We start from the raw sequence: 17,277 nt of genomic DNA, 5'->3' as shown, positions 1-17,277 counted from the left end.
GCCGGTGTCAGGTGATCCGAACTGAGCGGCGTTGAGGCTGGGACCACGGGGCCGTGGTTTATGCGTGCAAGCGCCCATCCGGGGTTCGATCAGCGCCTCGGACCAGCTCGGCCTATGGATGAAACGAGCCCGCTGGTATCTCCAGAGCGCGGTCCGGCCCCGGGGTATGGGTTGCCTGGGGGTGCCGTGCGCTCCCCGCCCTGCCCCGCTGCCTCTAGTACTCCCGCTGGACCGTGTCCCTGTCCCTCCCCACCGGGATCCCCCGCAGGTGGCCGCGACCGGGAGCGCCAGCCGCTGTTAGATCGGGGTGGTGGTGCGGAGCGTGGAGCCACGCGGGGCACTGTAGCAGTAGCCGGGGCGACCCAGACTCAGGCTCCAGTGGGGGTCGGAGTAGGGATCGCCGCGGGTCGAAGTGAACGGGAGCACCGGAATGAATTTCCCGATGACCCAGAATTCGCCGAGGTAGTGCGACTGGCAGAGCTGGCGAGCGAACGTGGAATCTACCCTGAGCGCATCTACCAAGGTTCTAGCGGCAGCTATTTCGTCAAGGATCCACAGGGGGTGAGAGATCGGGGCTCGGGAAAAGTATTCAGATCACGGGACAAGGGAATAAAGAACAGGACGTGGTTGGTTGAATTTTTAAAATAACTGAAGGGCGGGAGATAGAATACAAGGGTTATGGAATATTTGCAGTTGATACCTTTCTTTGTCAGTCGCTTGTGCCCCCTCCCCAATTCTGCATTGACTTTTTCTCACTCTTTTTCCTTCTAAGCCAGGTCTTCAGAATGAGCTATAGTACTGGAATTGCTTATTCTGCTGCATTAAAAAATGACACCGGACATGACTTTGTCATTATGGAAGATTTTATTGAATTAATAAGACCATATTTAGGAACATAGATAATGATGTTTAGTGAAAATAACTTCGTTGCTCAGAAACTTTGTGAACTATGTTGAGGTATCAGTGAAATTAATAATATTAATAATGCTTGGTGATGTAAATTTTTGGTTATCAGGGTGAAATGTCTTTTGAATGTTTTCGAGAGACTGGCATAGTTTTTTCAATTAAAAGTTCAAGTTTGAATTTTCCGTCTTGAATGATCAGACATTGATATTTTGGTGCTGTAGGAGCCTTATGTTGATTAACAATTTAGAAATGATATTTAACATTGACATACACTTCCCCCCTCGTCTTTAAAGGTTTAGGTTATCTTATCAGTGTTAACAATTTCTAGTTTTTATTGCATAAACATCACTATAGTCCACTATCATCTTTATTCAATATATATTATACACATTTTATAATATAATAAAACAACTTGGGGGAAAAGAATATTTTGATGCTAATACATGTTTTTGGCTGACTTGATCAATTAATAGAATAACAGAGTTGGAAGGGATCTTAGAGGTCTTCTAGTCTAAACCCTGCTCAGACAGGAAACTCTGTACCAGGGGTCTCCAACCCCTGGTCCGTGGACCGGTACCAGGCCATGGCATGCCAGCAACAAGCAAAGCCCCATCTGCGGAATGCAGGTAGCGCACAAAACCATGCGCCTCTGGTCTGCGGAAAAACTTCTCTCCATGTAACCTGGTGCCCAAAAGGTTGGGGACCTCTGCTCTATACCATTTCAGACAAATGGTTATCCAGTCTCTTCTTAAAAATTTCCAGTGTTGGAGCATTCACAACTTCTGGAGGCAGGTTGTTCCACTGATTAATTCAGTGGTTCTCAACCTGTGGGTCGGGACCTCATTTGGGGTCGAACGACCATTTCACGAGAGTCGCCAAACAATGCAGTCCGCCATTTTCTTTTCCCCTTTTTCTTAGCTGTGTTACTCCCTTTTATTCTATTGGCTTTTGAAAGCCAATAGAATAGACTCTCTTGAATAGAGTCTAATTCTATTGGCTTTCAAAAGCCAATAGGAATTGTCCAGGCTGTCTCTGCCCTGCTGAGCCCGCCAAAAGTCCCAGTCTGCAAACAGTGCTGCACCAGTTGAGTAGTCCTCGACTTACGACTGGTTGGGGGTCGCGGCATTAAAAAGGTTGAGAACCACTGGATTAATTGTTCTAGATTGCTTCTCTCCTTGTTTAGTTTTCATCCATTGTTTCTTGCCCTGCCTTCAATGCTTTGGAGAATAGCTTGACTCCCTCTTCTTTGTGGCAACCCCTGAGATATTGGAACACTGCTATCGTGTCACCCCTACTCCTTCTTTTCATTAAACTAGATATGTCAAATTCCAGCAACCGTTCTTTATATGTTTTAGCCTCCAGTCCCCTAATCATCTTTGCTGCTCTTCTCTGCACTCTTTCTAGAGTCTCAACATCTTTTTTACATTGTGGCGACCAAAGCTGGATGCAGTATTCCAAGTGTGGTCTTGGCAAGGCATTATAAAGTGGTATTATTTAATTTCTTATACTTAAGTATTTATGTTGGATCTGAAGTGGAGGTTTTCTAATAGTCCTATAGTGTAATATATGCAGTCTTATTCAAGTAATACTGCTGCTAGCCTTTGGTTCTATTTTACATATGAAGATGATCAATTTGAATGTTAGTCAAGTCAGTAGGAATACAGTGCAGGTACAGTCCTTTGAACTATTTTGGATTCTTATAAATCCAATGGCTTCCTTATAGCAAAACATTGCTTTGGAGGAAAATAGTTACTAGCTCTGGAAACAACGCCTTCTTTCCTAAATTTACTGATCTTTTGAATAAAGCAGATAAATCTTCAAAACTTATACTTGGGTTAATTCTGCATACAGTATTGAAAATAATCTCAGCCATTCATATTTGGGTGATTCAGAGTATATTCAGAAAAGAAAGCTGAAAAAAATCAGACAAGTTTGATTTGTAGAAGAATTTTTATGAATTACTCCATTTGCCTTTTCAGCTTTAAAGTGAAGGTTACCATTTGCCCTTTGCTTTCCAGACAACTTTTGCCATTGTTTACTCAACCAGATTTCAAAAACCAATGCAACTTATTCTTGTTTTTTTCTTATTGGTCACTGATGGCAATTAAACTACAATCTTTTTTTCCTTTTGAAACTCAGCTTTTTAGAGAAGGGGTTAAAATTCTATGAAAATGATATATCAATCCTTTTGTAGCTATTTTAGTATGTAAGCTTATTTCGAGGCAGGGAGCGTCTCATCTTACTGCTCTATAAAATTTCATGTACATGAACAATGATACGTGCATTCTATCAAAAGCATTGGAGAAGACAATAAGAATATTTTTTGCTATTTTTACTGCTATGAGGGTCCATGGGAAGAAGAATAAGGCATCACTGAAATTGGGATCATTCAACGTTTAAAATTGATTTGGGTAAAGATTACATGAAGAAAAGATTTGTCTCCGTTTGTGCTTATTTATGCATTTGCAACTGAAAGAGGTTTGCATTATTGTTTCTCCATCTTTAGGAAACTGGGCATTTCAGTCTATGGTTCAGTTTTACATGCTATATCATAATGTGTTGAAATAAGAGGAACAATTGATCAAATGGAAAATGGGATGACAAGTTTCCGGTCAGCTGCAGTACATTCCCCATGTTTCTATAGGGCTGACTGTGTTTGTAGCCTGATGGTTCTCCTTGTGACTTATTATATCTAACTACATTAATTTGGCTCCTTTATTCTGCGTATCCAACTGCATGAAATCATACAGCATTACAAATCTTTTCATATCTTGTGATAAGAATCCAGGCTTTTCTTTTCTGTTTAAATTAACTTTCTTTCTTGTTGGATTTGTAGAAGATGCAGCTGAGATGAATCAAACTTTTGTGTTGATTCACTATATATATCACTATAAGGGAACTATGTCTTGGAGTTTAGAACTTGGTATCTGAGTTATCTGCTCCCAGTTAGCCTTGCAAGATTAGTGTTGGTCAATGAAAACTATGCGATTTTGCTGTGGAATTTGGTTATGTTTGCTGCACGAGTGGGGCTACAGCTATGTTGTTGTATTATTTACTTATTAGTTGTGTGTTCTGTCTCCTCTCCAAATCTTAGAATGGCATATATATTATTCTCTTTTCCTCTTTTATCTTCACAATGAAAAGTCTGTGAGTTCAGTTGGATTGACCTAATCATTGCCCCAATATTTTTAATCCTAAACTATTATTATTATATTTTTATCCCACCTTTTATATATATTACTCAAGGCTGTGAACATAACTAATACTCCAACCTCCTGTTTCCCCATAACAAAAAAGTGGATTGGGCTAAGAAAACGTGACTGGCCTAAAGTCACCCAGCTGGCTTTCATGCCTAAGGAAAATCTAGAACTGGTTTCTAGGCCACAAATTTAACCACTACACCAAACTGGTTCTCCTATTTGATTACATCTGGCTGAGATCAGACTTCCAAATCTGGTACTCTTGGATATACTGGATTACAGCTACCGTAATGTTCACAGAATGATCAGTAAGTCATGCTGGCTGGAAGAAATGGGACTTGTACAGTAGTTCAGTATATCTGGTCATTCCTAGATTGGGAAAAATTTAGGAATATGCTTTTCTACTTGATTAGAAGGAGTGATTTAGCCAGTACTTACCACTGAATTGACAATATGGAAAGTCTAGTTTTATCAGAAAAGCATCTGCTAGTAAAGAAGTTGTTGTATTTCAGAGGCAGTCAGATCAGATGGTGCAAGGAAAGGGCTACCTTTGGTCAATAGTTTCTGAATATCCCTACCTGAGTATGCTGAAGTTTTAGATTTCAATTAAGTTTCTACATAAAAATATTTAAATTAAGTTTCTACATAAAAATATTCCTTAAAGAGATTTTGTGATAGCAATGATGTTCCCATCTTCAATTTTTTGCTCTTGTTTTCATAAAAGTATTGATTATATCTGATGGACAAAATGTGTTATGCTAACACTTATTGTTACTAGTATATATAAGTCAAGTAAATCAGACAACTTATCCTTTATTTTCTCCCTTGCATTTTATCTGTAAATTTTTTCTACTGTTTGGTCACTAAAATGGGAATAAAAAGGCTGAAGGTGGAGCTGGCTGGCTTGAAGCCTTAATAACTAAGTTCTATATCCAAGATTTAACAAAATTATCTGTGCATTTTTCAGGGGTTCAACAAGTCATGAGACCCAGTGAGTTTTTTATAAAACAAAAGTCTTTTGTGAAAATTAAAATCAATTACTATTTAAGTGTAAGTTCCTCCTCCCCCAGCAAACACACTCAAACAGACTGCTTCTTTTTATATTAGTATTCTGGAAGACTTCCTAAATTTAGGAAGAGAGATGAGGGGTATCTAAATTGGTTTTATCCTGATTTATGTTAATCTACTAGAGTTAGTGGTCTGTTACCTCACAGAGGTAGAGCAGGAGGGAATGGAAATCCCTTGACTAAAGATTGCTTTATTGTTTTTGATGCCCTTTTTCTTTTGTAGTAAATAGGAAGGCAGGCAGGCTGTTGCCCCATGTTCACTAAAAACAATCAGATGTTGTAGTTTTAATTTGTGCTGTATTCTCACAACTCAGATCTGTAATCTTCCTTTGTGCAGTTGCATTCCCTGGATCACATGCAGTTAGATTATCCAGACCTCTCTCTCATTGCTAGAAAATAAACTAACTGCCCTTTTAAAATAAAAGCCGAAGTTGGAAATCAAGGCGAAGTGAAACAAGATATCCCCTAATTCTGGAGCAGAATATATTGACTAGAATTCTGAAATATTAGGCAGAAGTCTAGGAAGAATATATTGTTTCTGTAAAAAGAGCTATCTTTGATAGCTTTTAAAAGCTATTTGCTTTAAACATAAAATTATGTATTGCCCAAGATTATTTTAAATTTGATTGTGTGGTTTATGTCTGATTTTTGTTTTTTCCTCTGGTGACTGTTTTCTTTACACAAGCCTCTCAACGTTTTAGACAATTTTTTTTATGTCACAGTTGCTTCTTTATTAATTGAGATCAATACTGTCTTGTGATGTGTACAGAGGCTTATATTATTATCCTGTGTATATTTCTATGGGAGGTTCTCTTCAAATCTTTTTTCCTTTATTATGGTGACAGTGTCTTTTACCGGAATCATGGTTTTCAATAGCTTGTACTTTAATTTTTTGATTTTATTCGTGCTTAAACATAAATAATAAAACAATACCCAACACCAGATGTTATTAAACCTCCATATTCTACTTAAAACCTTTGTTTGCCTCATTTAAAAAATCCTTATTTCCTACAAAGAAAAGGGAACAAGAGGGGTTAAATTCCCTAGTCATACATCTTGAAGCTACAGGGTTATCACCAAGCTGCGATATTAATTTTATGTGTTGCCTTTGCTTTATCCAGCCTATATTAGCAATGTCTACTCTTCTGTCCCTCTCAGAAAATTATTGGTGTGTTCAAACCGAAGAATGAAGAACCGTATGGGCATCTGAACCCAAAGTGGACAAAATGGTTGCAAAAACTTTGCTGTCCCTGCTGTTTTGGAAGAGATTGTCTTGTTCTCAACCAAGGATATCTGTCTGAAGCTGGTGCAAGTCTTGTTGACCAAAAGCTGGAACTGAACATTGTACCTCGCACAAAGGTGAGCCATTCATAGGAGAGAGATAATCAAATGGAATTAAACTGTGGATATGAGGCTTCGAACAGGAGAATGGAATGGAATGGAATGGAATCTGGAAGGGACCTTGGAGGTCTTCTTGTCCAGCCCTCTGCTCAAGCAGGAGAACCTATACCACTTCAGACAAATGGTTGACCAGTCTCTTCTTAAAAACCTCCAGTATTGGAGCATTCACAACTTCACAACAATATTTTCCTACATGCCAGGTAGAGAAAACCCCAGGGGCTTTTGGATTGCATTCAACTTCAACTCCTACTTTGCTTGCCCATTGGCCATGTGACTCAGTCTTCTGGAAGTTGCAATTTGAAAATACCTGAAAAGTTGATTTCCCATTACTGTATTTGAGATAACCAGTATGTCACATTTTCAGACAGTGACATTCTTCCTTCCCCTCTCCTTTTAAATTTCAGGTTACTTATTCCTAGTCCAGGGAATACTTATGACTCTCAATTATATTTGGTTAGAGACAACGGGTACTTTTGAAAAAGTACCTGTTTTTTTTTAAAAAAAGACACTGCAGAGAAGAAATAATTGGTAGTGCGAGAATGATTGTAAAGTTTTTTTTAAAGAAAAATATTTTTGATTTTACTTTGACAGCTAAAGACATGAAACATGCAAGATTGCTGATCTTTTCCTCAAACGCACTGACTTCATATTGATTATTCTAAGTTCCCATATTTGTTTGAAATCTTCAGTATAGGAATTGCGATAGAGAAGTAAACTGCTACCTATTTTTTTTTTTTAATTGTAGAGGGTATATAGGGAATGGCCTTGAAGGACAGGAAGAAGAGCTCCTACTAAGGTAACATTTGGGAAAGTGGGGCTTAAGTCCTTTCCGAAACCAGTGTGAGAAAACTTTTCAGACAGGCCACTCCTTAATTCACACAAAATAAAGTGAGGGGGGGGGGGAGAAGCACATTCAGACTTTCAAGATTTAGACCTGCATGACATTGGTTTCTTGATCTGGTCTACCTTATAGAGCTGACATATGTGTTATAGCAGGGGTCCCCAACCTTGGCTGTTTTATGACTTGTAGGCTTCAATTCCCAGAATTCCTCAGTCAGCATGGTTGGCTGAGGAATTCTGGGAATTGAAGTCCACAAGTCATAAAGTGGCCAAGATTGGGGACCTCTGTGTTATAGGATGTACACTTGACGCTAATCTCAATTTTCTCATTATTCTCCATTGTTGTTATGATATGTTTTTCAAGCCATTTAAATTCTATGTTCTACCAGATGGTTAGAACTTGTTCTGGACAGACAGGTCTGGATATGCTTAAATTTACGCAATTCTGACTTTGTTCTGTAAATGGGGATTGCTGGATGGCTAGTATAGACGAGAGAGAAACTGATTGTGAACTGCTTATAATTTCTTCAAGGTGGTGGACTTGGCTAGTGAAACATTTAACTACAGTGCCATTGACAGAGTGAAGTCTCGAGGCAAGCGTCTGGCCTTGGAAAAAGTGCCCAAGGTTGGGCAGAGGTTTCATCGAATTGGTCTTCCACCGAAGGTAGGGGATAGTGATAAGAGAGTGAGGCATTCGATACTGTTTTTTGGTATGTTGCTCTTGTTAAAGTACTTGCTTCTCATTCTCAGGTGGGTTCCTTCCAGCTTTTTGTGGAAGGCTATAAGGATGCAGATTACTGGTTGCGGCGCTTTGAATCTGAGCCTCTTCCAGAAAAGAGTAACCATCAATTGTTGCTACAATTTGAGAGATTGGTGGTGCTGGACTATATTATACGCAATACTGGTAGGTTCTGCCTTTTCCTTTCTCTTGATGTGGAATGCTGATAGAAGTTATTCATATTGAAAATGCTTGTTCAGTGTAGATATTCTCCAGTATGTCTACTTAATTTTTTTTTTTTTGTCAAATCAAGGCATTGTTCCATATGGCTCAATATTGCTAAAATGTACTAGCTACAGCTTCCCAGAATTTCAAACAGGACTCTTTTCCAGGTCTTAAGGACTGGGATCTGGGTTCTTTGGGCTGGAAAGGAACTTCTTCCTACTTCATATTCCAGTGATGCTGTATTCCAGTAATTTTTTCCTCCCATAATATTGGGATGTGAGGTTTGTTATCTGTGGTGAGATACTTCTCTGTTTTCTATCTGTACATTTTTATTTCTTTCAGATAGGGGTAATGACAACTGGCTGATCAAATGTGATTGCCCCCTGGACAGTACAAGTATGCAGGTGAGTAGGGTCCAGTGGGGCTCTGACAATTCCATATGAATCTGTGGTACAGAAAATAAGGGACCTTCAGAGACTTGCATATAACGTCCTGAATGGAACAGATCTAGGGAAGTGGATCAAACACCAGAAATCCAGATTAATCATGTACGTATGATAAAAATACTTAGACAAATCGTGTGAACTATATAGAAATATTAAAGTTAGCTTTAAGCATATAGAATAATGTAGAGATCTAGGATTTGCTAGATCCTTCTTAGGTAACTCAGCAAAAGCACTTTGTGGCATCTTGGTTTTGTAGAAGGCAACATATGAAAGTGCATTAATAATGTCAGTAACACCCTGATTCCAAGCATACCAATTAGCACTGCTTGGTTTCCCTTTGCACCTTTGCAGAGGGATATAAAACAGAGGTAGATTAAGCTATGTTGACATAGTTTAAGAGCCATGGTGGCACAGTGGTTAGAATGCAGTACTGCAGGCTAATTCTGCTCACTGCTGGCAGTTCAATTCTTACCGGCTCAAGGTTGACTCAGCCTTCCATCCTTCTGAGGTTGGTAAAATGAGGACCCAGATTGTTGGGGACAATATGCTGACTCTGTAAACCATTTAGAGAGCTATAAAGCACTGTGAAGAGGTATATAAGTCTAAGTGCTATTGCTATGATCAGCATTCCATTGTGTTGACTTTGGGGCAATGAGTCTTCTGGAATTATACATTATCTCTTCAACTAATGGGCAATGATTCCTGGGATTTGTATCATTTCCTGATGCAACATTTTCTGTTCCCTTGTAGGACTCAGAATGGGTTGTAGTAAAGGAGCCTGTAATTAAACTGGCAGCCATTGACAATGGTTTGGCTTTCCCTCTTAAGCATCCAGACTCTTGGAGAGCATGTAAGTACTCCAAATAAAAGAAGCCATACTAGTTCATTATATGTATTTTTTTCTCAGTTTGGATGTTGGTGAAGAGCTAATTTCCTAATGTTCCTTTAATAAGTCCAGGGTGTTAAGCCCTGAAGTGTTTCCTTTGTATTTGAATCTATGCTACCCTTATTGCTAGTCTGGCTTTATGAGCCTAATATTTGCTTTCTGTTTGTTCTTCCTTCACAAGATCCTTTCTATTGGGCATGGCTGCCACAGGCCAAAGTGCCATTCTCTCAAGAGATCAAGGATCTTATCCTGCCAAAGATTTCAGACCCTAATTTTGTCAAGGATCTAGAAGAAGATCTCTATGAACTCTTCAAGGTAACCACAAGAGCAAGTTAATAACAGAATATTATGGGAGGCACCCATTTTTCTCTAAGGACAATTAAAGAGCAGGGATGTAGATGCCACACCCATCCTAATTAGATATGCTATTTATTTTATAGAAAGATCCAGGTTTTGACCGAGGCCAATTTCATAAGCAGATTGCAGTAATGCGTGGTCAGGTATGTACTTAGTCCCTCTGGATAGATGGGACCTGTGTTGGGCATTGGGCAACTTTTACCATTTATACATTACCTTGATATTCAGTTTTCTTTCTTCTATTCCTAGATCCTGAACTTGATGCAAGCCCTGAAAGATGGGAAGAGCCCTCTTAACTTGGTCCAGATGCCTCCTGTTATTGTAGAGACTGCTCGCTCCCATCAGCGCTCTGCCAGTGAATCATATACACAAAGCTTCCAGAGCCGCAGGCCCTTCTTTACCTGGTGGTAGCAGTTGCCTCTATTCTCAGGAAGAACTTGAGAGGGGCATTGTTTGAGAGCAAGCAATCAACCCTCCAGAGACTGAGGTTGCCTGCTGTAGATGATCAGGAATGTAAGCAGGGTCAATCTCAACTCTGCAGTTCCCAGTGAGAAACGAGGGATGTTCATTGGTCCAATTGCTGCTGCCCTCTCTTTGGGCTGGACATGTCTAATCATCAGCCCAAGCATGACAGCATTTCCCAGCAGGAGCCTGCATGCCATTCCCTTTTTCAAGATATCCTTCTAATGTTCATTTGGATGGACATCTCATAAGGTCTCCTACAAGGAAGGGCTGGTGGTGAGGGGATAATCCAAATTGGATGGAAGCACTTCACTGTGTATCACTGCCAGCCTTATTGTTACTTCCTCCCTTGTTGCACATTTGTTATTACTGTTGAAAGCAGGTTTTCCTGCCCTGCTGGATTTGCTGTTTCTCTTGTCCTATGGAAGCGCTCCTAGGGTGTATGCCTTGGGGCTGTTCAATAGGGAATGTGGCTATAATCAGAATTTAATCTGATATAAAGTAACCTATTGAGGATTGGGCCAAAGCCAAATGTAACAGCTTCAGTTCCACTTAGCATAAATAATGGGGCAGATGGATTCTGCAAGACAACCATAGAGAGCAAAAATTAGCGAGCTTCTCATTCCTCATGTGGCTAGGACCAAGGGCCTCAGATACTAGATTTTAATTTGGTTTTAAATTATCCACCCCATGCTCATACATTCATGCTCCACATAGTCCTAGAACAAGCAAACAAGAGGTTATATACCTACCACTATTACCTTGGGTTAGCATTTCGGACACATTTATTATATTCCCAAGAGTAAGCAATAGCTGTCTCTCATCTCTAGAAATGCTGGCTGATTTAGGAGAGAAGAGAGACTATTCCAGAGGCAATGGTGTGTCACGTCCTACAGAGTTCCATTGGGCTGGTTTGAGCATTGACAATCTGTAGGGGGAGGGAAGTGGGGAGGGAAATTCTCTGTGGGATGCTGACATAGGGAGATATCATCTACAGGGCTGTAGAGAATTGTAAGAGGAAGGTAGAATGTCTACCATATCAAGATATTCTATGTACAGTGGAATGGTACAATGATTGCTGCTTCTCATAGCTACTGTACTAAACTTCTGACAACAAGAAATTCTCATTTGAAATTTTCTATATAAGTTTCCCAGTTGGCTACTTGGCTGCTTCCCAGACCTACAAGAAGAGACCTTTTACTAATTTCAGCTTCCTGCCTCTTCCGAATAAAGTTCTGATACGCTGAACGTAGGACCTCTTTTTCTCTGGTGTTGCTGGTTCAAGAGACAGCTTCCTGCATTTTGCTAGAAGTGGCAGGCAGAAGCTGGCACTTACTTTTTTGCCAGTCCGAACTGAAATGTATTATGCACTATAGAAATGTATGTAATATATTTAAATCAATGCAAGTGTCTTCATAACAGATCTGCTGTTACAGAGTCAGTCTCTTTTGTGTGTTTATGTCTTCTGGAGTTAATAAGAATGGGGTTTTCCCCCTTCACTAGCCTCACACCATGCAGTAGAGCTGCAACTGTGCCTTGACATAACAATTGACTTGGTTTATTTGCAGGGGCATAATAGGCTATATGAAGATAGCATCAATTGTATGATAGCCTGAGTTAATATATTGAATGAACCTAATTACCTACAAGGTCAAATGATTCCCTAATAGTTGGAGAAGGTAATAATTTATCCAACTTGTATGCTACCTGACTCCCAATGATTCCAGGTGGCTCACAATTAAACAATTTACAGTAAAATTGATAAAGGATGGCAAGCTTGACAGACAAGATTGAATGAAGCAATGGGGTCTCTCTTGCCAAAGATCTTATTTTTATATTATTTATACGTATATATTATGCATATTATGAGCATATGAATATAGATATGGATTTATTAGACTTTGTTGTGCTTTTTCTGCAGCTATAGGAAAGAGGCACTTGCCTTTAGAATATTATTTGTGTGCATTTGTGGCAGTGCGAAAGCATTTAGTTCTATCTGCAATAGATTAGCAAACATGTTGAGAGCTTTCTGTACTCACTAAAACCTTTTATTTAAATAAACCTTGCCAGTTCACTGTTGTTTAAGGCAAAGGTAATCGGCCTACAGTTCTAAAAATTGATGTAGCCCTTGGTCTATTTTCATATCACTTTACTGCAAGAAATGATTCCAGACTTTTGGCACGGCATTCTTCTTTTTCTGGCACTCTGCTGGGCAACAACAGATGAAGCTGGTGATGTGAAAGAATGTGGCTTTCTACATCATGATATCATAAAGCTGTTACACTAAGGCCTACATGTGTTTTCATAGGCTAGACAAAATATAACCACATAATGCATAATGACCAAATTGGTTTCTCTACACAATTTGTAAAAGTAGATCAGGTGATGGAAGATATAGAAGCATTTATTAACTGTTTAGGTACACCACCGAATAGCAGTAAGTTTGCATATGTGGAATAAGGAAAAGTAATTTCTTCTGCATTCTGATTGTAAATTTCCCAAAGACCTTAGGAGAAAGCAGTTCTGGACTAGAGAGACATTTGGACTCTTACATTCAAACAGGAAGCTTTATTAAATATAAACCATAAATAGTCAAAATACGTAGTGTTTGTGCTTTGACATAAACTGATCATGTCTCTAAATTAGCAAACCAAAGTGCTGGAGAGCAAAATAATTTTTAAATTTTTTTCTGCTGTTACCTGCAATCATTTGTCAAACATTCTCCCTTTGAGGCTTCTCCAGGCTAGTCTGATTACACTCAGTCACAATCACTGGCATAAGATCACAATCATTTTCCATTGTGTATGCAGTCACACCCATTTCATTTTCCTTCTTCCTATATTGGGAAGCAATGTAGTGGCCACTTCCATCTGCTGTCTCTATCTCTTTCCTACTGTCACCATGAACAGCAGCAGAAGATGTATTACAGTCTTCAATCCTGTGGGTCAACAAAAATCTCATTAAGAATTGCATTATACTCTTTTTTCTTAGAAGCAGATAATCAAGATAGGGATTAGGAAACAAAGCATTGTGATGCTAGTTTGCTAATGTAACAAAAAATTCTTACAGCTGCTCTTCAATTCATTATCCTCTTGCTGTGTTAGCAGAAGAATATATTCTCCAGATATTTCAGACTACATCCATAATTTGCCATGAGTCATGCTGGTTAGAACTGATGGAAAATAAAATCCAAATAATCTCACAATGTCATCTTACTGTTGATTTACAGCTTGTTGTTTAGCCGTGATGGATATACTGTGCTTTAAAAAAACAACCCTTAATAATGGAAGGGAGAAGAAAGAACTTGCCCAGGGTTGTTTATAGCAAGCCCAGATGGCAACAAAATGAGAAAAACAATGAAATGTTTCTTGTGATGTTTTGACACAAGCTCTGCCCCTTATATAATTGCACATCACAATGCAGCTTCCAAAAGGCAGAGGTTGTGTTGAAATATCACATGATGCATTTTACCATTTTATCTCTCCCTCCGCAGTTTCCTATAATTTTGTCTCTTCTGATCTGCAGTATTGTAAATTATTCAACTTACCTATTCAGCTATATGAGCTAAAATCTTTTTTCCCTTTCTGAAAGCCTTATAAAAATCTATTCTACATCAATTTTGTTACTACTGTAATATCCATGAATATAATTTAACAAGATGCTTCAAGATTGGACACCTATTAAAGAAACTTTCCAATACATGCTTTTATTATTGTTTAATACTTATACAATACCAATTGTATTAGAAATATCATATTCCAGTTGTTCACAGTTCACAATTGAATAGTGCAGCATCTAAGAGTTTACTTTCTAAATACATGCCAGAAAACCAAGAAAGTTTCAATTAAAAAAAAACCCAGCCTAAATAAATACCTTATACAGTACATTAATCAACTGTGAACCAGAATAAAAATATGTTCATACTCTTAGTTGAAAGCAACTGAAGTTGCTGGGGGAGGAGATAGAGTCTACAAATTCTTGCTTCCAGTACCAGCAATCTAAGTAAGATTAAGAAACAGTATAAGCAAATTTCAAAATCATACCTTAAGTGACTGAAGTGCTGTAACTCTAGCAGCCTACTACTACTGCCCTTTCCAGATGGAGGCCTCCCATTGGCTTGCAGCTTCAGTTTTCTCTGCCTTCTGTGAAGCTGTTGTAAGGCCCGAGTAATGCAGTGGCTTTCTGCACGCTCCCAGATTAGCTGGGCTCGTTCTTCTGCTTGCATATCCCCACTGCTACGGAAGAGACGACGTAATTGCAGTAACCCCACCCCCTGGAAAATATTGGCAGATGCTCTCTTTCTGATACATGATTTAACAATTTGATTCTGTGGCAAGTCACAGGTAACAGAGGCTGGGGTTCCCATGGTGCTAGGATCTCTCCATATTGTAGCTAGTGGTGGTTCTGTAGAAAAGATGAAACCAGGAAGAAGCAGATTGGTTAACTGTTCCCTTCCTTCCTATGGTATCATAACCTGGGTCCAAGTGGAAACAAAATGCATAGATGTTTTAATAGCCTTAATCTGAGGTACCTATAGGTCAGAATTAAGTTTCCTTATAACACAGTTGATCCTAATTCCTCCCAGAAGATATGATTCCTCATAGAACAGACAGGAATTATTTAAGTCATTAAGTCTTAACTCTCTACTCTGCAAAAATCCAAATTAAAATATCCTGACAGACTCCTTTCTCTACAATTGTGGTTATTCAGTTATGCAATATTTCAGAGTGTTAATTCAGAACTTTTCATTGTCTTAGGGCACTGGCATTATTCAGATGCCGCAGCTTAATGTGAAAACAGTGTATGGAAATTCATATATACAGTAGTAGTAGCCAGAATATGTATTGTCAAGACAGGGCTTGCACATTTACTCAATCAGCAGGAAATACCAGCTCCAGGTTATTCCACCTAAACTGAGATGAGTACCAGGGTGGATCCATTTGGGGTGGGAAGTTTTCTCAGTCAACAGCAGGCCAATTTTTCTCATCAGCCTTTCAAGTTCTGACATGCCTTGTGTTTGACAAAGCCTAGTAACAACAGCTACGATTTCCCAACCAAATGTCCCAAAAAGTACCTAAGAAATTTGAGCAACACAAACGATGGACCATCAGCAATTAGAACTGGAGTCGTATTTGCTAAACTGGCAGATTATGTCAATGAGCCACTTCGATTAATCCGCGAATCTGGTTTAAAGGGGGGGGGGAGAGCGAGAGGGCTAACACTAATGTCTCAGTTTTCATAAGGTAAAAACTGCATCCTTTTACAATACATAACACCTATTTGTTCTACAATACCGGAGTTTGCGGACGCTAGTATTTAGAAGGGTCCTGAATTCCAGAGAGACCTAGGTTTGAATACATACTAACGGGTAGCCTTTCAATCGAATGGGCCTTAACTGAATTATCTCCGATATTCGCAACTGTCAGCTACTATTAATATTATATAAGTACTCCCTTCGAGTCATTAAATCCACTGAGTAATTTAGGGCAAGTTCCTCGTTTCAGAGAACCCGCCCCCCGCCCCCACACGATCACTTTGGATTTTTGGAAGATAAGCAGCAGGAGGATGTCAAGGCGGCATGCTACCTAACTAAAATGAACTTCATCAAAAGGAATTTGTCTGAATTGTTGCTAGAAAATCTTCGAACGTCTTTTGAACAGCATAAGGAATCACCTTTCTCCCCGCCCTTCTCCATCCCATCCAGAATTTTAGGACGGCAATCGAGGCTGAAGCCGAGACCTTCCAGCTCTGCAGGCACTCACGGACCTGGCGTCTGCCGTCCTGCTTGGCGTCGCCGGCCCCTCAAAGGCTCTCGAAGATCCAGCAGAGCCTCTCAAACCGACCTCCGGCCATTCATACTCGGCTCCTGAGAAGATACGTCTGGCCAATGGAGAGAAATGACAACATACTTCTCACCCAATCCGTTCCGCTGCCTCTTCTCCAAATGCAGAAGAGAATACTGTAATCTAGCGAATCAATTGAGGACGAGGGAGGGACTGTGAGGACTCTTTTGGGAACACGTGGCAGGCAGGATTATTGACGTCAGGAAGAAGGGAGTTAGGCTGCAGGGTGAGAGGATGTTGTAGTCTGGTTGATCGCTTTCGGCGGGGCGTGTGTTTTTGTGTTCTGCTCCTGCACAGACCGTCTCACTTCAGGTCAAATACGGGCAGCCAGCCAATATAAAAAGACGGCCTGTAACTGTATAGTGTCAAAGTCATGAGCGATTTTTATTTATTCATTCATTAAATTTATATGCCGCCCATCTCGGTATCGAAAACAACTTGGCACAGTTTACAATTTTTCTTCCCACCGCTTCTCGGTTTCCTTGAGGTTTCTGTCCATTGGCTTGTGTTAAAGTCCTTCTGCTATTTTCACACAACAGTGTTAACTTCAGAACACCACCAGGTTCTCTTACAGCCTGTCAGAAAAGCAATCTGGCTAACCTAGCACCATGATCTTGATTCTTCCCATATTGACAGAAGAGAATATATGTATGTAGCTCAGGGTTGAACTGTGGGGTCCTTAGTGCTCTCTTAGTTTGGTAATTTCCTTGCAGACGTTTCATTACCCAGTTAGGTAATATCAGTGCTAGTAGGGAGTGAGGTTTGTTCTTATTTTTATATACTAGTGGCTTGTCCTGTTAGTGTTGCTGGGAGTAATCTTGTGGTTCCTTGATTAGGCTATTTACTATTAGCTTGTTTGTATTTCTAGTTGTCTGAATGACAGGCTTCCAGAAATTTTTTGGACTATTTGATTTGATATATGATGT

General features: G+C 39.6%; 2 protein-coding genes across 3 annotated transcripts; one reads left to right on the top strand and one right to left on the bottom strand.

Annotated features, from left to right (window-relative positions):
• PI4K2A (phosphatidylinositol 4-kinase type 2 alpha) lies at nt 1-11,945 on the top strand. Its single transcript, XM_039331087.1, has 9 exons — nt 1-561; nt 6,332-6,532; nt 7,947-8,078; nt 8,165-8,318; nt 8,700-8,761; nt 9,554-9,653; nt 9,871-10,004; nt 10,130-10,189; nt 10,296-11,945. Exons 1-9 carry the CDS (start codon nt 61-63, stop codon nt 10,455-10,457), a joined length of 1,506 nt encoding a protein of 501 aa, XP_039187021.1. The 5' UTR covers nt 1-60; the 3' UTR covers nt 10,458-11,945.
• Nucleotides 11,946-13,047: 1,102 nt separating this feature from the next.
• On the bottom strand, nt 13,048-16,457 carry AVPI1 (arginine vasopressin induced 1). 2 transcript variants are annotated; one of them, XM_039331089.1, is made up of 3 exons: nt 16,182-16,457; nt 14,552-14,912; nt 13,048-13,446 (listed from the first exon to the last, which is right to left on the bottom strand). In XM_039331089.1, the coding sequence occupies exons 1-3, from the start codon at nt 16,201-16,203 to the stop codon at nt 13,221-13,223; spliced, it is 609 nt and encodes a 202-aa protein (XP_039187023.1). In that variant the 5' UTR covers nt 16,204-16,457; the 3' UTR covers nt 13,048-13,220. The 2 variants fall into 2 exon arrangements, with proteins under 2 accessions (XP_039187023.1, XP_039187024.1); XM_039331090.1 differs by having other exon boundaries at nt 16,275-16,457.
• Nucleotides 16,458-17,277: the final 820 nt, after the last annotated feature.

This window comes from Crotalus tigris, unplaced genomic scaffold, assembly GCF_016545835.1.
Source record: "Crotalus tigris isolate CLP2741 ecotype Arizona unplaced genomic scaffold, ASM1654583v1 scf7180000024434.1680833, whole genome shotgun sequence".
Taxonomy (NCBI): domain Eukaryota; kingdom Metazoa; phylum Chordata; class Lepidosauria; order Squamata; family Viperidae; genus Crotalus; species Crotalus tigris.
The sequence above is the reverse complement of the archived record's forward strand: the minus strand, read 5'-3'. Positions and strand labels throughout refer to the sequence as shown.